The sequence below is a fragment of the Lycium barbarum genome, chromosome 9, assembly GCF_019175385.1.
Source record: "Lycium barbarum isolate Lr01 chromosome 9, ASM1917538v2, whole genome shotgun sequence".
NCBI classification, from domain to species: domain Eukaryota; kingdom Viridiplantae; phylum Streptophyta; class Magnoliopsida; order Solanales; family Solanaceae; genus Lycium; species Lycium barbarum.
The window spans coordinates 31199964-31226486 of NC_083345.1; the positions used below are offsets into that span (position 1 = coordinate 31199964).

The window sequence follows — 26523 nt, forward strand, 5'->3', positions numbered from 1 at the left end:
CCTTCTTGTTTAATGTTTGTACTTTTCAATATTCAAATATTATAAAAAATAAAGCATAAATAATTAGATCTTTTATATTTATATTTTTTAATATTCAAATATTAAGATTAGTTCATAATTTCAATGAGATCTTTCATGTTTGTATTTTTTAATATTGAAATATTAGAAAAAGATTAGTTCATAAATCTAATGAGATTTTTCATGTTTATATTTTTTAATTAATATTCAAATTTTTAGATTATATTAATATATAAATTCAATGAGATCCTTTCATGACCGCGCGAAGCGCAGACGAGTTTACTAGTTAAATATTAAATATAATAGAGAAAGTAAGCCAAGAGAGAGGGTTTAACTAAAAGAAGGAGAAAAAAAAAAACTAAGGATAAATTGGAAGTAATTGATGCGACTTTTCTAGAATATAACTTACTTAGGGGATGGAGAATGTGAGAGGGAGATTAATGAATACAGAGAAGACAATGTAGAAAGGAAAAAGGGAGAAAAAGTGATTAAGTAGATGTACACCACAATTATAGAAGATTTTTTTTAAAACAAAAGTTTTACTACTCTTTCTAATTCACTCTCTCTCTCTCTCTATATATATATATATACACACACATATATATATGTAAATTATCTGTTTTATTTACAAAATTTTGCAAGAATTTAAATATAAATTCACTGATATTTACATTTTTCAATTATTTTATTATCTTAAGTTTTTTGTAATTATAGTTGAATAAATATTAATTTATTTTATGTTGTTGAAACAAATAGATTTTGAGACCTTAGTAGGCTCACCACTCTTAAAGCATACAAAAACTTGCCACTCTTTTTGCTAAATTCCGGTGGTGTGCTTATTCTTGAGGTGTATCATAAAAATGTGCCTGCTAAATTGAAGTATAGTACTCCCCCTGTCCCAAAACGATTGACATTTTTCACTTTTCGAGAGTCAAACGAGTTGTTCTTTAATCGTAATTTTTTTAAATGTCTTTTAAATATTTTAAATTATTAATTATGGTGACTTATAGTACTTTTTACGTAGTTTTTAAATATGTAAATTTAAAAAATATATATGTTTTAACACAATCAAAATTCTCGAAAAGCGAAAAATGTCAATTTTTTGGGGACAGGAGGAATATTTATTATTGAAAATTCGGGCATTGGGGATATGCCTATGGCTATACTAGAAAGATTGACCCAATGGTACAATCCGGTCAAAAAGGAAAAAGCAAAATACTCTTAGAAATAACTTAGTTATCGTAAGTTCATTCTTTTGTCTACCAGTTATTTCAAATTTTCACCAGCATTGTATTATTTAAGGTTGTGCAACTTTGATTTCAAGTATAGATTATTGTGACTTTTAATGTTATTTAAATATTATGTTTATGTTTATGATCGCTTAGTCTTCGCTTCACTTCAAAATAGACAGTAGTTTCCCTAGAAAATTTAATGGAACTTCTTTTGTGAAGTTTTATATTTTTGTTTTCTTAATGTTTGAAGTGATAATATTTTTTAATATTGTGTGTTAAAAAAATTAGTTCGTAAATTCAATGAGGATTTTCAAACTGCGCGAACCGCAGGCACATTCACTAGTATATCTAATAAATAAGCAATTAAGGGGGAGGGGAAACGTTTGACACGTTAGAAGAACAAATAAATAGATAAATTGCAACAGAAATTTTCTGTATAAACCGAAAAGAGGGAGAATTAAGTTTTAAATGTGATCATTTCTCAATGAAACAAAATCTTACAATGCTGTATTTATAGGACTATAAAATGGAATACCAAATGATGCCATAAACATGGCTATTAATTATTTAGGGGTTATGGTATTAAAAAGTTGTGGGAGTAATGGAATTAAAGAATATTAAGTTTTTACATTAAAGAATATGAATGAATGGAGGAGTAGTAATTGACACATTTATTCTTACAATTAAATAAAATAATGTAGAAAGTAGGAGAAATTTTCAAAAAATTGAGAAAAAAGAAAAATAGAAATGGTGGTCATAGAGAGATGCTACATCACCTTGTTTATGCCTAGCTTTATAATATATATAGATTAGATAGTGGCAATTGAAGCAATATAGAACTAAACAAGGGGCAAATAAATAAAGAGGGATTCAAAATGTAAAAGTTGGATATCACGTGTAACTCCTTTAAGGTAGAAAATAAAGGGCTAGTAAATGACAAAAATAACCCTATGAGTTAGAGAGCAGTACTTTTTGTATAATTTTTAAATATCTTAATTTTAATTCAAAATACTCCACCAACCACATTTTCATTTCTAATGGGAGTATTTATTAGATCTTACTAATCACATGGGACATCCTTCTCTATCCTATCCCACCAACCAAATAACTTAGTTTTTTGATGGTCCAACCCCATGTGAAGCAAATAAACATGTGCAAGTATACTTGGTTGGAAATCGTTCTTAAATTTTCTATATATGAGTGTGTAGTAGTCTTTGAAGTATTTTACTCTGATCTACAAAGTGTAAAATCCTTGTTATAGTGATATCAGTTACTCCTCTCAGCCGGTGGTTTTTTCCTTAGTCAAAAGAGTTTTCCACGTAAAAATCTTGATGTCATCATCACTCTTTTTAACAGTTTTCAACTGGAAACTTTTCGGTGAAACAACATTTTGAAGTATCCTTTCCAAAAGAAGATAGACAAAGAGACAGAGAGAGAGAGAGAGAGAAGAAGAAGAAAGCCGCATACAGTTATACTTGCTTCTTGGATCGATTGGAAAGAAGGGACTACGCTACTTGTCAAAGAGATGGTGTTGTACATGAACAAGTTCTACTTCTTTTACTTGGTCACTTAAATTACATCATTTGCATGCATACTCGTAAAAACATACATCACTGCGTCAAGCTTAACTCTATCTGTAATATCTGCAGCCATGGGCACAATAAGTAAGTAGCAGTAGAGACCGATGGAAAGGTTTAGTTACGGGTTCACGTGAACTCAGAATTTTTGTCCAAACTCGGTATACATATTAAAAAATCAGTAAATATCTATAAATATTTGACTGTGAACCTAATTGTAGCGTTAACTTGAGATCGATGTAGGAACGCTCATAAACTTCAAATCCTGAATCTGCCTCAGCATAGTAGAGGAATGTTTTTTCATGCTCCACAGTACCTGTTAATTTGACTGAGATCGATTGAATTGCGGAAAAATTGATGAAGAAACCCTAGTGAGAATTGAGAGAAAAAAAGGATTAAGAGAGAGAAAGAGACACTCTGTTTATTTCATTATGACCCAATGGGTCCATCTACAATATCCATGTTCTTTATATAGTTTCCCAACAATGTAAAATGTAAAATGTAAAATAGACAATTACAACTAGGACAAAATATCTAGTCAACTTAAATGACTTGGGCTGGAATCATGAGCTGAGTACTTCTGTCCAACACCCCCTTCAAGCTGGAGGGTGGATACATACCAAGCTTGGAAAGAATGTTGTGATGAAGCTGGCCCAGGCAAAGCTTTGGTCATAATATCAGCCAACTGTTGAGAACTGGAAACAAAATGCAGAGAAATTAAACCATCTGTTAAACAATCACGAACATAATGACAGTCCATCTCAATATGTTTGGTACGTTCGTGGAAAACAGGGTTCTTTGAAATATGTAATGCAGCTTGGCTGTCACAATAAATGGGAACATGATCAATGACAGGCAAAGCAAAGTCCCTAAGCAACCGAACCAACCAAGATATCTCAGCTACAACCTTGCGAAGTGGACGATATTTAACTGCTGCTGAAGATAATGATATTGTAGGTTGTTTCTTGCTAATCTATGAAACAGGGCACCCACCAAGTGTAATAAAGAACCCAGAAACAGACTTGCGAGAAGTAGCACAACCAGCCCAATCAGAATTAGAGTAAGAAAGTATGGAGTAGTCAGTAGTCTTAGATAACAAAATACCTTGAGAAGGATAATTTAAGAGGTATCTAAGTACATGTAGGGCAGCCATCATGTGAGGCACCTTGGGATGCTGAAGAAACTGGCTCAAATGTTGCACAGAAAAGGCAATATCAGGCCGAGTGTGTTGGAGGAAATTTAATTTGCCAATGAGTCTTCTGTATTGGCTAGGGTCAGTAACAGGAGCCCCCATATCCAAAGAGAGCTTGACTGAAGGGTCCAAAGGAGTAACAACAGGAGAGAAACTATCACAATTAAATTCAACAAATAGATCAGTAGTATACTTGTGTTGACTCATGCAGTACCCTTGAGGATGAGAGGTGATCTCTAAACCCAGAAAGTAGTGAACAGACCCGAGATCCTTGATTTTGAACTGATCATCTAAGAATGATTTTAAAGACTGCATTTTAGATATGTCATCCCCAGCTAGAATTATGTCACCCACATAAACAATCAATACCACTAAATAACCAGAGGAAGTCTTGGCGAATAATGAATAATCATTCTTACTTGAATTGTAGTGTAACACCCCGTAACCTTGAACTAGGTGTGAATGTGTAAAAATCTAGTATTAAGATGATATTATATATGTATATGAATCCATTCTTGATGAATTCGGGTGGAAGATGGTCGTTTTGAAGTCAAACCAACTAGTGAAGTTCTTAAGGCCTCTTAAATTCGCCTAAGTTTTGGTAGGTCTGTCTTCAGAGCGATTTTCGTAAAAATGTGTTGCGAATTTGGAAAAACTTCCTTGATGAAAGTTGTAGATCTTTGAAATATATTTCCAACCGTAGGTCGCCCAGCCCAATAAAAGCTACGTACAAGAAGTTTGTCCATTTTACCAAACACTGTGCAGAACCGACACCCGTCGCTTTTTCAGGCGCGTGGGTGCGCGTACGATGGTCTCGCATCGCGGACCCATCGCGAATCAGGTCATATTCGGGTAAAAAAGTCGGGTTACGCGTTTTAAGTTATATTTAAGGTTTGGGGTTTATTTCCCCAGCACCCCATTCACGAATAATTACCCTAAAGTCAAGAAGAACAAGTCCCAAGCCTCAAGAACCATTCAAGGTAAGTGTTATCATGATTCTAGGTTGAATTCAAGTTCCTAATCCCTTTCTAACATGATTTTATGACCAAAACCTAGGGTTTGCAACATAATTCTTCCTAAAGTGATTCAAGCTAGGGTTTGGGTGTTCTTCATTAGAAAAGTGAATTGTTAAACCTTGTTTAACAAATTAAGGTATGTCTCCCTTTTTAAAACCTTATTTTGGATGTATATCTCTTTAAAAATAAAATTCTTTTTGAATATAAAGGTGATTTGTATGTCTCTTTTGAACATACTGTTTCTATCGATTTTTACGAACTCTTTGGTTATGATTTGTATGTCTCTTTTAAAATCACTTTTGAAACTATTGTTGGAAGTATTAATTTTATTGAATATTCTTTAATGAATGAAAGGAAAAGTAATTCTTTTCATGGTTCTTGAACTCCAATTCATGTCTAAATGGTGGTTAATGTGTGTGAGGGGACAAACCCACATTAAACCTAGATTGTAACAAACCCTATATATGTATATGATATTATGAATGTTTTCCTCTATAAGAGATGCTTAATAATGAAGGATAACGATTGGTAATGATATTGTAATTCTCTTAATAAATGATTTAACTAGTTACTTGAAAGGTTGTTGACTCATAAAAGTATGTTATTACGAATTGTGGAAATTGAAACTTGTTTAAAGAAGTGAAATGTTTTCAAGACATTCTTCGAAATGATTTATCTTTACGATATGGCATAACGAACCATAATGGTAAATGGTGATGTGACTACCTTGAGATGAATTGTAATTCGGATTTTATGCTATAAACTCTGTTGATGTGATTTTACCTAGCCATTCGGGAGGATGAGTGGTCACCGAGGGTCTCATATTCCGGTGTGTTTATGCCTAGCCATTCGGGAGGATGAGTGGTCACCGAGGGTCTCATATTCCGGTGTGTTTATGCCTAGCTATTCGGGAGGATGAGTGGTCACCGAGGATTTCATATTCCGGTGTGTTTATGCCTAGCCATTCGGGAGGATGAGTGGTCACCGAGGATTTCATATTCCGGTGTGTTTATGCCAAGTGGTCACCGAGGATCTCATATTCCGGTGTGTTTATGCCTAACCATTCAGGAGGATGAGTGGTCATCGAGGATTTCATATTCCGGTGTGTTTATGCCTAGCCATTCGGGAGGATAAGTGGTCACCGAGGATTTTATAATCCGGTGTGGTGCGTTGTGACAAGGGAGCCCTACGGTCATTCCCTCGATGTGATTAATTCTTGGGTCTGTATCAACATGTGTGATATTCGTAATCTCTCATGGAACTATTGTTGACAATCATGATCAATTTGAAAGGCATAATTGAAAGTTATAAATTGACAAAAAGGCTTTGTAATCGGTTTTGATAATTCTTATTGAGATATACATGCTGAATACCTGTTTTTATATTGATTAATGGCTTTGTAAACTGTTTAACAAATGATATTAAGAATCACAAAGTGGAATGACTGTTTTTATGCCATCTTTTCAGAACTGATTTCTTTATGTATTATTATATTTTATTTTTATAATACTTGTTGTCCCCGAGGCACTCACTGAGTACGAAAGTACTCAGGCATACCATTGTTGTTTTTTATGGTATGTTAGGTAACGGAGAAGAGCAGGTTCGTGATACTTTTGACGCTTAGGAGAACTTGCTGCTGCTGTTGATTTGGTGAGCCCACATCCTTGTTCGTAGGACACTTCCTGTTTCATTTATTATTCTAGATTTTCGGGTTGTGTCCCAAAGTTAGATGATTGTTGTGTCTCTTAGAAGCTCCATAAATAGTGGTCAGAATTGTGGGTAGATTGTCAAAGTCTCGTACGACTTAATGGGTGGTTGTCACGTTTATGACTATTTACTTATAAAGACTTCTGCTGATTTAATTCATATATTCATGATTTGTTACATTTAATTTATAAACTGTTGGAGGCGAATGTTGAACCTGGCGGGTTCAAGTATTATTATTGTGTTGTTCAGGTTCTTCCGATGTTGTTCATGACGTTGGATGCCGGTCACGTCTAGGGTGGGTTTTGGGGCGTGACATGTAGCCTCTTGAAAGCAAAGCTTCAGACAGTTTTGAGATCCACTATCTGGATGCTTGCCTGAGGCCATAAAGGGACTTTTTATGTTTGCAAACCAAAGGAGAGGAGACAGAAGTAGAGGGACAAACTTCAAGACCAAGAGGAACCTTCATATTGACTTCTTCCTATAGGTCCCCATGTAGAAAAGCATTGTTGACATCTAATTGGAATACTGTCCAACCTCTTTTGACAGCAAGAGTGAGTAAGCATTTGATGGTGGTGAGTTTGACAACAGGTGAAAAAATTTCAGTAAAGTTAATAGCTTCCTTTTGAGTGTCACCTCTAATAACTAATCTAGCTTTATACCTCTCCACAGAACCATCAGCTTTCTGTTTTATCTTATACACCCATTTACAGGGAATAGCTTTCTTATGAGGAGGAAGTGGGACTATATCCCAAGTTTGGTTTGCATCAAGGGCTTGAAATTCCTTTAGCATTGCCTCTTGTCAAGCAGGATTGAAAACTGCCTGTTGGTAAAATTAAGGCTCATGCATATGAAGTTCAACATTGAGACCTTTGGAGGAGCAAAAGAGGCATAATTGCAAATGAAATCAGAGAGATAAGTAGGTATGGTATGTAATCTCCCAGATTATCTGAAAGGGACAGTTGATGGTGGTATAGGAGGTGGAGGAGGAACATCCAGAGAAGGGGAAGGAACTGGAGAGGTAGGAGGAGTGGGAGGAGTAGCAGTGGTAGGAATAGATGGTGATGTTGGAGAATCATGGGCTGAAATTGAAGGATTGGTAACAGGTTTGATGGAAACAGGTGAAACATCAATAAAGGAAGAATCAGTAAAGGAAGGGAACAGAGACTCAGTTGAAGCATTATATGGGAAGATATGTTCATGAAATATCACATCTCTAGAGTAGAAAACTGAATGATTGACAAGGGACAAGAGTTTGTAACCCTTTTTACCACAAAGGTATCCAAGGAAAATGCATTTGATAGCTCTAGGCTGGAATTTGTCTCTACCACGTTTAGGGGAAGTGGCAAAGCATAAGAAACCAAAAGATCTAAGATGAGCATACTCAGAGGAATTGCCACAAAGTTTTTCATATGGGAATATATTGTTTGGTACAGAAGAAGGCATTCTATTTACTAGATAAGTTACTGTTAGGACACATTCACCCCAATATTTAAAAAGGAGTTTGGATTGGAAAAGGAGTGCCCTAGATATTTCTAAAAATGTTTGTGTTTCGTCTCCACAACACCATTTTGTTGTCGAGTATGGGGAATAGTGGTTTGATGGAGGATGCCTTGACTGGCAAAGAAACTAGAAGTCTCAAACTGCCACCTAGTTCAAAGGCATTGTCAGACCTAGAGGTTTGAATGGATGAATGAAAATGAACTGGCACCATGGCAGTAAAAGACTTGAGGATTGGTAGAGCATTTCTTTTAGAAGAGAGAAGGTGAGTCCATGTGACTCTGGTGAGATACCAAGGTTAAAAAATACCTAAAACCATTATAAGTTCTAGCATTATAAGGTCCCCAGATATCAATATGGACTAATTGAAATGGGGCAGAGGTGTGAACTACACTATCAGGAAAAGGCAATATTTGTTGTCTAGCCATTGGACAAATAGGGCAAATAAAAGGTTGTTTAGATGACACTTTTTGAGACAGATAGGGGAGAGAATGCATTTTGTGAAAGGGCATATGTCCTAATCTTTGGTGCCAAAATAAGTCAGTTTTATTGACCATGGAATTCTGAATGCAAGTAAAAGAAGATTTATAATTGGGAACATCAATAGCATTCTCAATACACAAGAATTCAAAAACAGGAGTCTTATTACTAGTAAGGAAAGATTTACATATGGAATCAGGAACATCTAAAACATAATTGGATGCATTACTATGATTAACATTGGAAACAGAAAAATTATTGCACCTATTATGACTGGAATTAGAAACTGGTATATCACAAGGAATTTCAGATGAGTGAATGGCAGGAAATAGATCAGCATCTGGATGAAGTTACTATAGTCTCCCAGCAGCTTTACCAATTACCAGTGCCTCTTCAGAGAAGGGCCCTGTAAATGACAAGCAGTCTTGGTAAGAAGAGTTGTACTCTCCGGTTGGGAGATAAGCTGATGTATTGAGATTAAATTAAAATGGAATGAAGGAACTAATAGAACTTGAGATAATATCATGTCATGCCTACGGAATAAGGAACCAGTGGATAATACTTTTACCTTATATCCATTGGAAAGGGTAACTAGGAAAGGTGTAATTAGGGGTGAAATGTTGTGAAGTAGATGCTTGTGAGGTGTCATATGGTTAGTAGCCCCTGAATCTAATCTCCAGGGGTTTGGTCTTAACTGTGAATATGCACATACATGAGAACTCAAAGAATCCTCAGCATAGGCAGTGAACAAACCTACAAAATGGGCAAAAGCTGTGTTCTCAGAAGGAATTCCATCATTGTTGAAACCACTATAACCAGGACTGATTTGTGTTTGATGGAATAAGGTCTGCAAGTGTTGATACTGTTCATTGCTGAATCTATAAGTGTTGCCATGGGAAGGATTCATAGTAGGAGCAGGAGCAGAGGTATGAACAAGGGGGAAAATGCCTCGGTTTGAACACAGGATGCAGACTTCTTATTCTTTGTGAACTTGAAATCTGCTGGATATCCATAAAGCCTGTGACACTTGTCCATCAAGTGTCCAGGTCTTTTGCAATACTTACAAAAAAGAGGAGATTGTCCTAGACCTGGAGATAAACCTTTCTTGGGGTCAAAACTGACCCTCTAAGAATAACCTCTATTAGATGAACTGGATGATGATGCTGAGAAAGCAGTGGTGTCACGACCCAATCGGAGGGCCATGACGGGCACCCGGTACTAACCCACCCGGGCACCTCTCATTGTACCTTCATATTTACATCTAGGTGAGCCACATGGCCTACTCGTGCTTTCTATACATCGATAATACTAATCACATTAGGCAACGACACATTTATATCATCATCAACAACAATGCCCATATCCATATACACAAGCTGACGAGGCTAACAAAATAATATACAAAATATGAGCCAACAAGGCTACAGGACATCTAACCATAAACAACTGTCTACGAGCCTCTAAAAAGAGTATGTAACATCATATAGACGGGACAGGACCCCGTTATGTCCATATATACACAAAAGAATAGTACCCAAAAGCTGCAGCTCCGAATCAAATGGAGCTCCTCTATGCAGTCTCTGAACAAGCAGTCTATGGATTAAGTCTGTCTCCCTGTCCACCTGCGGGCATGATGCAGCGTCTACAAACAAAAGGACGTCAGTACGAATAATGTACTGAGTATGTAAAGCATGATCAATAACATAATGAAAGCATAAGAAATAGCATAAGGTAGACGAGTCATGAATTGAAAGAGCTAGGTATACCTCTAGCGTCATTCGTCATATTTACTTACCCTCTTTCTAATGGGAAACTTCCGTTTCATACATTCATACATTTAGAAGTATCATAACCGACCATAAAGGTTCAGTGTTTTACATACCCGACCATGATGAGGTTCGGTGTTATACGTACCTGGCCCTACCAAGGCTCAGTGTTATCCGTACCCAACTGCAGTGGTGTGCGCGCAATAAATATCATACCCGGCCATATAAACTCGGTGTCACATAATAGCCATTCATACTTATACACGTATACATACTAGTCCATAAGTATCACCAACATCATTATCATCATCGTTTTCATTACTTCTTTCCTTGGAGGATCAACTATCATACAAAATGAGGCAATGGCATCGTGAAAACATCAAGAATCATGAGCTTTAGTAATTCTAGGGATGGAGTCATTTAGAAGACATTTTAGAACCCATGAGGTGGTATAGAGCAAAGGAATCATGCCTTAATGAAAGAAGGGTTACCCTTACATACCTCTTGGTCTTCGTAACTACGTAACGTTCACCGTCGAAGCTTGAACAATCTACATTTAGAAGGATTCATACCATGGTTAAGCCTTAATGATACTCTTAAATTCAAACTAGAATAATTCATGATCTAATGAAAATTGGGCAGCATTTCCCCTATTTCGTCAACTTCCACCGTATTACAAAACAACTCCCACACATCCATAATATCATAATCAAGTAATCACATTCCATTAAGTCTTCAAAATTCATTCTCATGCTCAACTTATACTAACAACTTCACACCCATTCTTGGCACATTTTCATACAATGCTTCCTCATCACTATTACTACCTTCCATAACAAGATTATACCCATATCATACTAAGAATCATAACTTAAGTTAGCTTACTACTCAAAAACATCATAAAAGCTACATTTAGACCTCATTTTCTACTTTCTTCTTCTACCCAAGTTGTTCAACAACCAAGCATTCATGATAACATGAAATAAGCATGAAAACTAACCTTTTATCTCATTAGAATGGGCCTTGGAGCAAGATATCACCTTGGGTGAAAACCGTAGCTTCAATACTCAAGTTATTCTTAAAGTCTACTAACCCTAGCAAGACTTCTATCACATGGGTACCTTGATTCTCGCCTCTTGATCTTTGTTTTCTCTTGGATTGGAGTGGAATATGCTTGGAGAAAGGTTTGGAGCTCTCAAAAATTGTGGAAAAGCGAGAAATGAAATAAAAGAGCAAGGGTCATCTATTTATACAAAAAATTTAAAAGCTGCCCGATAGACTTATACGGACCACTTATACGTCAGTCCGTATAAGTGGACCGTATAACACCACCATGGAAACATCCCTTTTTGTAAAGATCATGTTATATGGACCCCCCCCCCCCCCCTAATACGGATCGTATAAGTGGTCGTATAACTCACAGTTATCTGAAACTTTCTCTCGTTGATTCGTTTGACTTCCAATCCTCGTGGAACCTTCTTGGCACTTACATAACACTTCATTAACCATACAATAGGCCCTATAGCAGCCCCTCAAGACATTACCGAATAAATATTATCTCAATTATAGCGAAAACCTTTCCGAACACGACTTACATTTCACTTTCTTCAACAAACTAAGTTTCACATATTCATACAACTTTGAAATCTTATGGTGAGCACTTTAAGCTATCTAATACTTCCCTTAATCTCGTAAGGATTTCATAATCACCTTAGCTCACATTAGCCTATTCACGAGGCAACAAATCCGAAATTTCCGAGGTGTAACAAGTGGATTCACTTGAGAAGTTAGGATTGTTTAGGTGGTTTTCCTTTTGACTCTCATCTTGTTGTAGGAGAGAGTATATTTTGCTTATGGGAGGAAGAGGGTTCATCAGGAGGATACTGCTTTTAATGGTAGAATATGAATCATTGAGTCCATTGAGAAATTGAAAAAGGTGTTGATCTTCTATGAAGTTTGGCAAAGCTCCACATGAGCAGGTTGGACCAACATATGCACATGTGAGTTCATCCCACAGACTCCTAAGTTTGGTAAAATAAGTGGCAATATCCCTGAACAGTAGAACTAATTTCTCTTTGAATCTGTATGTATTTGGACCCATTTGATTGTCCAAATCTCTCATGTATATCCTCTCATACTTCCTTAGCAGTTTTACGGCACATTACACTGACAACAGTACTATTTCTAGAAACTGAATTAGTTATCCATGCTTTGACCATATCATTACACCTCTCCCAGTAAGGAAAATAAGGAGATTCTGAGGGTGGTTGAGGTGTCCTTCCATCAAGCAAACTCAGCTTGTTCTTAGCTGAGAGAGAAGTCACCATACTACTTCTCCAAAGTACAAACCCAGTACCAGAGAATGGCATTGCCACCAATTGGCTTCCAGGATTGTCAGATGGATGGATGTGAAAAGTATGAGAAGGATCAAGGGAAAAAGGTGAAAATCCTTCAGTATTGGAAGGTTCAGTGTGTTCAGTGTTAGCTGATGTAACCCTAGGTATCGAGTTGGAGTTGTTTCTTGTTGTTCTAGTATTGTTCACCATATTTGCGTATACACATCCACAAATGACGGGAAATACCACAAATGACCAGAAATACCAGATTTACCACAAATAACCAAAAATGCAACAAATATCGACGAGTAAGCAAATGTAAACCCTAGTTTCACACACAATCACAATAATCCAGATACCTGTTGGGGAAATGGACTTACAGGTCCTAATTTTGCGATAGCAAACCCTAATTCTCACGAAATCGCGATAAAACAAAACGATTGAGATTTTCTTCGAAGGAATTAGACTAAATTGCAAATAAAAGTATGAATGTGAACGAATTTATCAGACTTCGTCTAAAACCTAAAGAAGAAAAGGTCTTCAAAGTACAAAACGAACTCAAATCCTTGAAGATCTTCAAAAAATCACCAAAACAAACCCTCGAACTGAAACTTCATGTTTTCCTTCGAATCAACTTTCACGAGTAACACCGGTCGATAGATCGTGAGTAGGATAGTCTAAATCCATGCTCTGATACCATGTAAATCTGACTGAGATCGATTGAATTGCGGAAAAATTAATGAAGAAACCCCAGTGAGGGTTGAGAAACAAAAGGATTAAGAGAGACAAAGACACTCTGTTATTTCATTATGACTGTACCAAATCAAACGAGTATGTTTTCTTTCCAAAATTTAGAACGCAATGATTTCTGTCAAGCCTAGCAGAAAATTTTGCTTCCGCCACATCATAGCACCCTTGAGATTTGAGAAAATTAAAAAGAGGAGAGAAATCCAGTAATAAATGACAAGGTATATTTATTTCTGAAATATATACAAAGGAAATTTAGATTCCTCCTTACAACCATCCTTATCAGGTGCCCCAAGAAATAAGACATTTCCAAACTTGAGGTACCCAAAATTCAGTCATTAATTTATTAGTACAGACGTTGGGATAGCTGAGGGAACTACCACATCGATGTTAATGAGTAAATTAAAATAATGCACAACATAGTAGCAATGATACAAGAGCCAGATCCTGGCAAAATAAATCACCAAATCCCTTCTTTTGCCATCTTCAGAAAATCGCAGAGCGTAATGTTTGGAAGATCAGCTGAACCTGCCTTCTTCTTCGTTATCCTAGTCATTTTCACAGCCCTGCTGCCTTCTGTTTCGGAGGTTGTTACAGAGACCAGGTTGTAGAACTGTTGAAAAACGATTCAACAGTCATAAGATGACCATAAAAGATTAGTGTACATATTACATATTGGGTTAGCACCTTCTATATACATTCTCTTTTAAGGTAAAGGCTATACCCTGAGAATATACAAATTGTTTTCTTACACCTTAACAATACAATTTGGACATCCAGTGCTCACATCAGAACCAAAGTAGAAGGGGAGCTCAAATTTTAAAGCATACCTCACAAACACCATGCAGCAATAACCGCTGGAAGGGGTCTTGAACACGTTGCACCAGCACATCTCGATCACTCTCCTTCACAAATGCTCGTACACATTGCTACAGTAAAATATCCCTAATTCTTGTTAACAACAGAAGCAAAAGGAGGAGGAGAAAATGGATGGACATGCAGCATAAAACAATGAAAATGTAAAAATTAAATCCTACAGACTATCAGAAATACCACGAGGGTAAGGCATTTAAGAGGTTTCCCCCAAGTAGCAACTCATAAGGGCAAAGGATCTGAGACCAACACTAAAAGACATGAAAGGACAAGAAACGGCGCATGAAAGTATAGTAACCACCCAAATAATTCCATGAAAAGTGAAACAGTTGTTAACAACTAACGAAACACATAGGCTTTGGTTTGTCAAATGATCATGAGTCGCAAGAACACCAATATATATGATCTTGTTTCAACCACAGTTGAAAAGCAGCAATCGTGAAATTTCAAACATCACGGAATCGAACAGCACAAATGGGTAAACAATTGAAGAGAGGAAAACATGGCACGCCCCATGATACAGCAAGCATAGACCTGATTCCCACCCTCAAACTAAAGTTTACGGCAAAGCTAAAAAAAAAAAAAAAACATTGTATGTCTCCCTGTTTCACTGGTCTCCAACTTGAGTACAATGAAGTAGACATCTAAGTTGTTCCACGTGAGGCATGTCGATTATTTTGCACCTCCAATCAGTCAGCCACACACAACAACTAATTAATATTTTTTAAATAAAGATTGTGTTTGGGCCAGTTTGCCCTCTCAACTAATCCATGAGGTATCTGCTATCTCCCACCAGCATAAGTATATGGCAACCCTTCCCGTGAAAGCACAGACACATGAAGAATTCACCCACTGCCGCCTCTACGTCCAATATGGGCTCCCAAGGTTGTCACTCCAACTTTCGATCACTCGGCCACCACCTTTGTAGGCTCGACAAGCTTAAACTTCTATCAGAGCCTTGTTGTATATTAAGTGAGTGTTTGTTGTAACATCTTAAGAACATATATTAAGTGGGTGTTTGTTGTAACATCTTAGGAACAACAACACAGTTGCAATAGTTGAACAGCATTTGCTTCAGTTACAACGCATATTGAGAACAAATTGAAGCCACAGGGCAAAATAATTCTCGGGAATACCTCATAGTTGTTGACCAATTCAGGGAGAAAGTTGCGCCGAAGTGCCTCTCTTGTTCGACAATCCACTCTATGCCATGCAGTCAGCACTGCAACCTTATCATTATCCACGCAACTCTTTCGCTTCGATGTTTTGCCTTCAAGAGCATCCATTATGGTAGCCTAACCAAATAAGAACATATAGAAGCTTTTAATTGTTGTAGAAAATTTGCTACATAACAAGTCAATTCCAAGAAGAGCGTCACTATATTGAGTTAGATAAATCGGGCAACTTCTGAAACAGATAGGTGAAGACATACGTGAAGAAATAACCATGAATTTCACATTGTAAAATTATCAATCTATAGTTAACTATGATTTAGTAAGTAGTTCAATTCAAGTACGAATTAACACCAGCCCTTTCCTTTCACTAAATCCTAAGGAATTCGTTCCAAAGAAAATCAAAGGCACCGCAAAGAAATCAGATCTGTACCCAAACAAATACTCGACTCGTCACATGTTATATAATGGTGTCTGACCAGACACAAAAGTTATGATGTTAACTGAATTATATATTACAATAATGGTAGTGAAATAAAATTTTAAAAGAATGTTGAAACATTAATTGATAGATAAAGCAACAGATTAAAATATAAAACTTGAATAACTAAATGAATTTGAACTCCAAGAAATTGTGAAAGTTGCACAGATGAATATAATTACTAGAATGGTGTCCACAACTTTGAAACATCCCAAATTGGAAAGACTGACATACAAATTAGGACAGATGGAGTAATAAACATTATATAACATTTCAACATGTTTGTCTCGATTATGAAAGCAGATTAATATTTCTCCAAAACCGAATTTGAGTTTTCTGGAGCCGAGATACTCTAAACTTGGTCTTTGGCTTTTATTAGCCTAGCACATTAGTAATTTCTATATGCCCTTATTAATTTTCTTGAGACTGTAAAAAGAAAGATCAAGGAATGCATGCTTGTACAAAGGAAGGAATGACAATAATAGTATCAAAAGAAGTCATTATGGTTAAATAAACGCTCAAACTAAATGTTGCCAGATTTTATAGGATGTAAACACACTGTAACATATAGGAAAGATAATAACCTCTTTATCCATGTCTATATTCCTGAATTTGTCCCACTCCCCAACATTTGTCATGCAAAATACTGAGAGTGGCACATCATCACCTGCAGGAAAAGACGTCCAGATACGAAATTAGTTTATATCAGAAATAACATTAAGGGGTCGTTTGGTATGATGGATAAGCAAAAATAGTCCTGGGATAAAAATTTAGTACCACCTTATCCCACGTCTGGTTGGAATAAAATCCCGGGATTAATTATCCCAGGATTGTAGTGTTAATTTTTATCCCACATTGATGGTGGGATAACAGTCCCAGGAGAACTTGACCCCCAACCAAATGAGCTCTAAGTGTGTAATAAATTCAATGGAAAAGTATTTATTCTTTAAAAAAAAAAAAAAAAGATTAAATTGAAAAGTATTTAAGTTGACAAAAGAGTAAGAACAGAAGAAGAGCTTCAATATAACTAAGAGAATCGTTATGTAAAATCACAACCGTGACATATACGTGGACCATGATCACATTCACAAACTTGCTTGAAAACATATGTATTTAATTCAAGATATTTGAACTCAAAATCCTCTTGCGGCGCAATGGTACGGCCATTACTTCCCTTTTCATTTTTTTATTGGCCCCTACTTAATGCACATATTTTGTGCTATACAAATAAGCAAATTGTGACATAGAAAGCCACCGTAGTATCATGTTTATGGCAGAAGACTGACAACTGCCCCTCTGAAGAAAAATATCAGTGCAGTATGTATGGTAATATTTTTTCATTTGACAATATAGAAGCATATGTCATAAATAATCTATGCCAGGAATGCATCTGGAGAACGAGTTTGCTTTAAAATGTATTTTTTTTGCTTCAATATGTTTCAGCTTCTGTGAAGAAAACGAATGTAGAAACATAACCTACCAAGTGTAGCTAGAAAATTCAGAACCGCTTTTAGTACGAAAAGCTATTAAAACTGCACATCCAGCTCCGACACCACAATCTTTATCCAAATTGACCCATGTTAGTTATTTATCTATAATACACGGGCACCTTATGTTCTATGTATTCCTCAGACTTTCCAAAAATGTTGTCACACCTGTGACGGATCCTCCAAAAATGTACTACTTTTGAAGGATCCGACACGCACCCGTCAGCATTTTTGAAGAGTCCGAGCAATCTTTGTTAGGGACGCTGATGAATTGTTCCCATGGCTTGCTTCAAAAAGGAATCAACTCTAAAATGTCTATCACTTGAAACAGAATAAAGGACCAATTCAGGAATAACATCACACCCACAGATATCTTACCAAAAGGAGGTGGGGCAAACAAGCCCCTAATTTCTTCTGCATTTAAACGAGGAACAAGTTCCATTAAAAGACGATCATTCAACCATCTGCGGGATCTTCTGTTGCTGACCTGAAATGATAGTATTTTTGGCATATATAATTCCGATCATACAACATCTGAATAGATACATATATTAATTGGACAGCCCGAAACTGGAGACCCACATTACGCTTCAAAATGCAAGAAAATATCCAAACCCAAACACTTGTATCTTGGTTGCTCCTCTGAGCATAGCCTGATCTTTTTTCCGTAAAAAAATAGCAAAGGAGCCCATGTTTAATAAAGATACATAGGCCCAAGGTCGAACTTAATTGGACGAAAAAATACGGGATAAGTAAACCATAACGTTTGAAGATTACTTCGTTTGATTTTTGTTCGCATCTAGCTAGTAAGTATGATAATCCATCTTTCTTATTTAAGCTCTTTCCCTTTCATCTCTTTTTTTTTTTTTTTTTTTTGAAAACTGGTAAACTGTGGCTTTTTTATTGAGCCGAGGGTCTTTCGGAAACAGTCATCCTACCTTGGTAGGAGTAAGGTCTGCGTACACTCTACCCTCCCCAGACCCCACGTTGTGGGATTTCACTGGGTTGTTGTTGTTGTTGGTAAACTGTCGGCTTTATTTCCCCTATACTACAGAATTACGTAATAAAACCAATTGAGGAACTCATGATTGGCTTATCCAAAACTACCAACCAAGCTATGATATGAATTGCAGATATGAAACAGACAGAAACTTTTCATCTCTAAAAATAAAATTGCATTAGCAATTACCAAAATGAGAATTGGGCACGAGTATTTAAGTCAATAAAATAAATTGACTGCGAAAAAAAGATGCAGAAAATTACTTTTCCAGCCAAGCTTTCAAGAAACTCGATCTTTTTCTCGATGGCTAACCCTCGGGACTTCACATTTTGTCCTGCAATCCATCCCTTGGGAAAAATTACTATTTTTTCTCCAAATCACCATGAGAAAGCAACAGTATAAAATCCAAGTCAAAGCAGTAATAAAATTAAGTGAAAACAGCAGATGGTCATCAAGATTCACTTTAAAAAGGGGGCAATCAATCTCAAGGTCCATTAAAATCATAAACTGTAAGATAGATATCAAAGTCTACTACAAAAATAAGAGTGGCCCAAATCAAGAAAGACAATCTTGGCAAAGTTTGCACCTTTAGGATAGTCAAAAAGGGAACAAATCTCAAAGTCCATTAAAATGTTAGAATACAGATTGTACTACAAAAAATAAGAGTGACCCAAATCAAGAAAAGACAATCTTGGCAAAGTTTGGACCTTTGGGATCATCAAAAAGGGAAGACATCATAAGAAGATCTTGTTCTGTCTGCAAAAACTCAGAAGTTGCCATGATTGATGAATTCTTGATTTGGGTATATCAAAGATTGTTCCTTTTTTGTTTATTTGGGTTGGTGTATCTGCTTATAGATGAGCTGAAAATGGGAAGAATATGCCCTTAGATCCAATACTTGTATATCCTTGGCCTAAATGAAACCCTAACTGCCTAGAAGTGGGATCAAGTGTTGCAACTTACACGTAATGTGGTTATGTTGGACAACAAAAGTTGTCATTTTTCACCAATCTAAGGATCCTAGGTTCTGCTTTCTACACGTGTCGAATCTTCTGTGGTCATGTCAAATATAGCAATCCTATTTTTGGTGGTCTTCAATATAGAACCAAGATTTGGAGGAGGCTAACTTTTTTCCTAAGTTTTACTTGGATTGGGAATACATGTTACTCCATCCATCCCATGTCTTATTTTTTTTTTGCTATGTCCCAAAAAGAGTGTCTCTTTCTATATTTAGTAAATTGGCAATTCAAATATTCTACATGTCAAATATATAACCACACGATTAAAGGACATTTTAGTACATCACACATATCTTTAATTTAGGACCACAAGATTCAAAAGTCTATTTTTATTCCTTAAACTTTGTGTCCAGTCAAATTAAAACACTTAAATTGAGACGAAGGAAGCATAATTTAAAATTAATAATTGAAATTTAATTAATTAAAATAAAGTCTTAATCATGATTAAAATAATAGATATCATACTTTGCTCCCAAATATTTTTACAATTCCACAATCCTAGCTGCATATTATACCTTTCCTGAATATATTAAACTTTTCTCTTTATTTATTGGAGTCATATTTTTTTTTTATTCTAACACGACCATCTTACGTTCTCATTCAAAATATGTATCTATATATATAATAAAGTTAGACATAGATAAGGTGATGTAGCACACATATATGACTGTCATTGCGCTGCTTATCTTTTTGTGGAGTTTTGCCTTTTTTCCCTAATACTTTTATTTAAATTATTTTTAAAAATCTAAAAGGAAGAGATAATTGCAAAACTAAATGAGGAGCACATTTAATCCTCTATGTCATAATTGTAACTGTATACTATTTTATATTTATATCATTAAATAATTCTCAAAGATAATCTCCTCAATTACTAAAGTAAATGCAAAAAACGTTTAGGGAATGAAGGATCAATAACTATTAGCAAGAGAATGCATAAGAGCTGATAACCGATGATATATTGAAGGTTTATTAGTGTTAATCAATGTCAATAATGTGATATTGGAGGATTAATGGATTAACATATACTATTAGGTTCATTCTCATCTTTTCTTCTCCATGCCTACGTTTTCACTTTTCACCAATACCAGTAGACTAAATGTCCTTTTCGCCCAACATTTTTTCGTATGAAGACATGACTACTGGCTTGGATCAAGATAACCTTCATATAGTTTCGTGTCAACGATGAATAAAATGGTTGATCTATAGTTCATAATGGTATGTCGATAATTTTTCCCTTATCTTTTGTTGTATCTACGTGTTTCTTTTTTTTTTCCAGCATTTCTTATTGCTTGTGTACTTCTTCCTCTTCACAAAATTCTCATCTTTAATCACAGGAGAAACAAGAAGACATATGGATAATAACAGTGCCTAAGAAAGCGGGCTGATCAATTGGAGTACAAATAGACAAAAAAATAAACAATTCCAGACGCTCTACCTCTCTCGGATTTGGGTGACTCCTCAATCCATCTTTTCTGTTAATCTTTCTATTTTTCGTTTTCTCTTTGAATGAGTTTTGTGGGTTCTTTTCCAACTTTATAGGGATGAAGATAGAAGTCTTTGATGCTAAATAAAGTTGTTGCAAGAAATAAAAAATCAACAAATAATTTGGGTTTATCCGAATAATTCTTTCGTATGTTTGGTGTTTTGCCGAATGATGATCAACTCTCTTTGCTCCAAGGCACCCGCGCTACAACAAAAACTATTGTGCAACTATATATTAGAAGTGTTCCAAAAGATTGAAGATCTAGGCATAACCAAAATTTCAACTTTACAGGTTATATTACTGAGATTACAGAATATTATCAATCAAGATAGAGAAATTAGGTGCATGGGTTTTGAATCCACATGTGAAGTAGTAAGCAGTTACAGTCTCTTACATGAACAAAGCTATTGTTGACACCCAATTTTGTCCCGCCTCTCCTTCAAAATACCTATTTACGCTTCTAATATTTTTGGGAAAATAAAAAATATATATTATGTTTTACTATAATTATTAGCCTTTTATCAATACCGACACTTCATTATTCTACTACCGTCACCATTATTATTATTATTATTATTATTATTATTATTATTATTATTATTTTCGGCATTTTTACCAACTTCTGCATACGCATCGTATTTATTTCACATATTTGAAAATGACAGCGTTTATCTCTTATCAAAATATTATTGCACAGCGGTTATAGCGTCATATAATTTTATTACCCAAGTCCTAATAATTACACACTTTCTGTATTAGGTGATATTTTGTCACACTCAGTGTATCGTTAATTAAAATGGGTCTTTTATTCAAATTTAGAAGCCAAACTATTTCTTGCACGCAGTCTGTATTTTGATCTATCGGACCCCAGATCGAGGTCCAATTAACTCATAAATATTTTTTGGACCAGCCCATACTTTGATCCCAATTTTTAGACCAGTCCATGCTCTAATTTACTAGCCCTTCTTTTAATACCCGATCTAAAAATCGACCCAGTCCACAAACGGACCGGGTCCGACCCGTTTTCATTCAAAATAAGGGAAACCCCTTTTAGGGTTTCCTCTCAGTTCCTTTTTCACGCCCGCCGCCTCCCTCCATTTCTTTCCCTCACTCTCTCTTTTCGCTCCCTCCCCTTTTCCGCTGCTCCTTCCCTCATCACCTTCATCGTCACCTACACCTCTGACATCCCACTTCCCTCTGCTCCCCACGTTACCCCCACTCCGCCCGACGCCTCCACCACACCTTGTCCCCCCCCCCCCCCCTCTTTCATCGTCATCCCCCCACTTCACTGTCTTCTCCCTCTGACACCCCCATGCCTCTGCGCTCCACTCCTTCTTGTCCCCGCTCCTCTCTCTCTTCCTCAAAACGAAAACCCTAGCCCCAAATCCTAAAAATCTAGCTATAAATAATCGTTCCTAGAATGAATACCGGGGGGCTTTTTTTTTTTATTGGCGAAAATCCCATAAAAGAAAGAGTTCTTCAGCCGCATGAAAATTTCCTTAAAAAATCAATCCCTTTAGCAGTCATAATTTTATTTAATATCGGGTCAAAAATACTAGATCCAATTTGTATTCGATTGCTTTGTTTGTTGTTGTAAATCCGAGCCTCGCAAGCTCGGATTTGGTAGTCTTCGAGGTTGATTGGAAACCCCGTACCCACTTCGCTGCACTCGGAGAAGATCATCGCATACGAGTCCGAGAGACTCGGTCTTTTCCTGCATTCGTTGTTGGGCTAAAGCCCAACGAAATCTTCTCGAGTCATCTCCAAATCAGCCCAGTCTGCAGCGAAACAAAAGAAACGGAAATTCTGGGCTAAGGCCCAATAGCGTGAACAGTTTCTTGGCAGTCCTAAAGTGGGCCGAGCCCATTTTAATATCATTTATTCATTTACTTCATTTTTTATGTATTTGACTTGTATTTATGCAACTAACCCTTTATCTTGTTTTATTCTCTTAACTTAGATGAGCTTTAGTATATTAGTGGGGTTTAGTTTAGTAATGGGTAATTTAGTTTAAGAAAGACTAACAATTCATTCCATAAGTTTATTTCTCTTCTTTTTCATGTTAAATGTCTAATATTTATTTATTTGGGAATGATTGATTTTGCAAAATGGTATGACTATATACTTCAAATAAAGGGAATCATATTTTTATCACAAACGTTTCAAAACATTGCTAATATGCAAGTATAAACTCAAGTATATTTTATAGATAACTCTTCAAGTTTGAGTCAATCATGCATATTTTTAGCTAAGCATAATTAATAAGAAATAATAAAAGGAGAAAGAAAACTCACTTCCTTTTGAATTCTATTTATAAGCCTAGATTTCTTCCACATTGCTACATTCACATAACATAATTTATCCAAAGTTCAAAATTGCTAAATCTTTTCTCAAAAGCTATTATTTATGGGCAAAGTATCATATTTTCATCAAGTCTCGTCTACGAATAGCGTTTACTATATTTTCATTTAAAATCTAAGCGACATTCATAAGTCCTATTCTAAAAATGGCCTTTAAAGTTTTATTTTATATTATATTTTCTGTAAACCTTATTTTTCACTAATATTATTTTCCTTTTAAAACTTTAGCAACATTTGTGAACCATTTTAAAATTTAAGCATTATATTTACTCTAAATTAATTAACCTAAGTTTGGTCGGATAACCGTAAGTTAACAGATTCTAAAGGATGCCTAACCCCTTCCCTTTAGGAAAATATAGAGCCCTTACCTAGAATCACATTGGTTAAGCAGACTATTAACGGAGGTTTAGTTTTAACTTTACCTTAGTTAACATCTAGGTGTCCTAATTCACCGTTAAATTAATTAGGTGGCGACTCCTTAAATAAAACAAATAGGAATCACCAATACGTTGTACTCCTAAAATCAACCCGGTTAAAATGGGGTATGACAGCTTGGCGACTCCGCTGGGGACTTTTAGGCTCTAACCGTAACAAACTTAGGTTAATAAATAATTTGTAGGATATTTTGTTTGTTTTATTTTATTTTGCCTATATTGTTGCTTTATGTGCTTTTAAATGTTTGTATTCCATTCCTTATGTGCATTTTTTCTATGTAACATGTATATTACTGTTTTTCTTAAATTGGCATTCCGCTCATATCTCCTCCATTTCTGGAAAATTCACACTATCACACGTACACGCGAGGTGTGTTTTGCGCACCCGCAAATTTCTTCGTAGAATCCAAATTTTAGGAGAGTTGGAGTATGCGCGGGGTGCCCGAATAACGGGGACCGCGTAGCCTTCTCACTCGAGCAGTCCGCTCGGGAACCTTGTGTCTAGTAAACCCACTCTTAGTCTACCTAGGGTAGAGCGAAAACCAAAACCTTGTAAAGGACATGCATCATTTTAAACCTAGGAGGCTTAATAACCTTGGTGTATTAAGTTCATTAGTCAACCTTACCAAATGTCCAAATGAGTCTATGACTCTAAGTGACACTATTCACTATCTATGTGCATTATTTGAAGGACAAATATGTGGAATATGTGGACCAAGGACTCTATAGATAAATATTTCAGGAAAAACTGACATTTTGTTGCAGGTTGTCGTGGAGCATTCAATTAATACCGGAGGGTTGAAGACAACTAATAGAAATTAGTGGAGATGGAATATTAGATATCTTAGATTAACTTTGAATTGTATTATTAAGCTGGCATGTAATAAAAAATTTTAGTTTTAGAAGAGTTGTGGAATGATACATAAAAGACATGTTTGTCCTTCAAATGTTCGTTAGGCCTACCTCTGGCATAAAGAGGTCCCTTGCATTATAGAACGCGATGTATTATGTGCAATAATGTGTTTACATGCAATAATATGTCCTTACCGTATACTGACTCATTTTCTTTTTGTTTTTCTTGTTTTATCTTTTTTTTCTTTTTAAACTTATTTTCAAAACAAAAAGGTTGACTTGTGCTAAAGGGGAACTGGCGGAGCATCCATATTTCACACGGTCTAGAGCCAAGAAATCAGACTCTGACTCATCACTAATCACCTGGTTAACTAAAAAGACTCGTTCTAAAATGGAGCAAAGTTTGATCAATGCAACCACTTCATCTGAGCCATCTCTTAGTTTACCGATCACAAGTGATCCCACATCCTCTAATGAACCAGAAACACATTTGGAGATCATTGCTCGTCTGGAGCGACGAGTTGCTGAATTAAGTCACATGGTACTTCAAAATCGGTCATTTGCTCAAACTCCGCCACATATGACTCCATCTCACGGGGTTCGTCAGACTTTGCCTATGCCACCTCCATTCCCAAATTTGGATGAACTTAACCAAGCAAACTATTTTACCACATCTCAACCAGCTCATTCCGAACCCATTGCCCACCTAGTTACTCAAAATGCTCCTCTTTTGTTTACAGCCGCCTCTTCAAAGGCTCAGTTCATACCGCCGACACATGATGTTACCAATGCGCATCAAGTTCCGCCGGTATATACTTATACCACAGCTCCACCCATGACACAAACCCAAGGACAATGTCGCACAGATGTTGATCATTATGTCGAAGTCGAGAATGAGGCAAGGGCAGTTAATGATGAAATGATAAATAGAAAGCTCAAAAGTTTGGAAGATGCCATGAGGAGTTTGCGTGGACTTGGTAGTAACCAAAGCGTGAGGTATGAGGAATTATGTGCATTTCCGGAAGTAAAATTGCCGCCAGGTTACAAGATTCCAAAATTTGAGAAGTTTGACGGGTCGGGAAACCCTTTCTTCCATTTGAAGGTCTATTGCGAAAAGTTGATTGGTGTGGGGAAGAATGAAGGGATAAGAGTCAAACTATTTAATCAGAGTTTGAGTGGAAAAGCTTTGGAATGGTATTCCAAACAAGATACAACCAAATGGCGTACTTGGGATGACTTGGCAAATGCTTTTGTGGATAATTACAAGTTTCATGTTGAGATTGCTCCTAACAGAATCTCAATTACAAAGTTAAAGAAGAAATTAATCGAATCATTCCGAGAATATGCCATACGGTGGAGGGAAGAAGCATCTAGGGTGCACCCGCCCATGGAGGAAACAGAAATGGTTATTTTCTTCATTCAGGCACTAGAACCAGAGTACTATGAACGTTTGGTGACAATGGGCGAAAAAACTTTTGCAGAAGTGATCAAAGCTGGAGACATGATCGAAGATGGCATTAAGACAGGGAGAATAACAAGTCTTGCGGCTTTACAGTCTACTAGTAGGGCCATACAAACTGGTACTCTGGAAACGAAAAGAAAAAAGAAAAAGAAGCAGCAGCGGTAATGGCTCTAGGAAGCACCTCATACCACCATCAACAACCTCCGCGATACAATTCTAACGCTCTCCACTCACCATATTTCCAATATTCGTCACATCCATACAACCAAACTTTGTCATCTTACCCGCCTCAATCATCACGAATTTCCTACCCCGTCTACAACACCCAGCCT

At 36.3% G+C, this 26523-nt stretch overlaps 2 protein-coding genes across 3 annotated transcripts; both read right to left on the reverse strand.

Moving 5' to 3' along the window:
- Positions 1-12617: 12617 nt before the first annotated feature.
- Positions 12618-13031, reverse strand: LOC132611828 (uncharacterized). Its single transcript, XM_060326196.1, has one exon. The coding sequence runs from the start codon at positions 13029-13031 to the stop codon at positions 12618-12620; it is 414 nt and encodes a 137-aa protein (XP_060182179.1).
- Positions 13032-13775: 744 nt separating this feature from the next.
- Positions 13776-19550, reverse strand: LOC132611029 (uncharacterized). 2 transcript variants are annotated; one of them, XM_060325443.1, is made up of 7 exons: positions 19289-19550; positions 18845-18915; positions 17960-18068; positions 16679-16761; positions 15578-15736; positions 14399-14497; positions 13776-14181 (listed from the first exon to the last, which is right to left on the reverse strand). In XM_060325443.1, the coding sequence occupies exons 1-7, from the start codon at positions 19359-19361 to the stop codon at positions 14029-14031; spliced, it is 747 nt and encodes a 248-aa protein (XP_060181426.1). In that variant the 5' UTR covers positions 19362-19550; the 3' UTR covers positions 13776-14028. The 2 variants fall into 2 exon arrangements, with proteins under 2 accessions (XP_060181426.1, XP_060181427.1); XM_060325444.1 differs by lacking the exon at positions 18845-18915.
- Positions 19551-26523: the final 6973 nt, after the last annotated feature.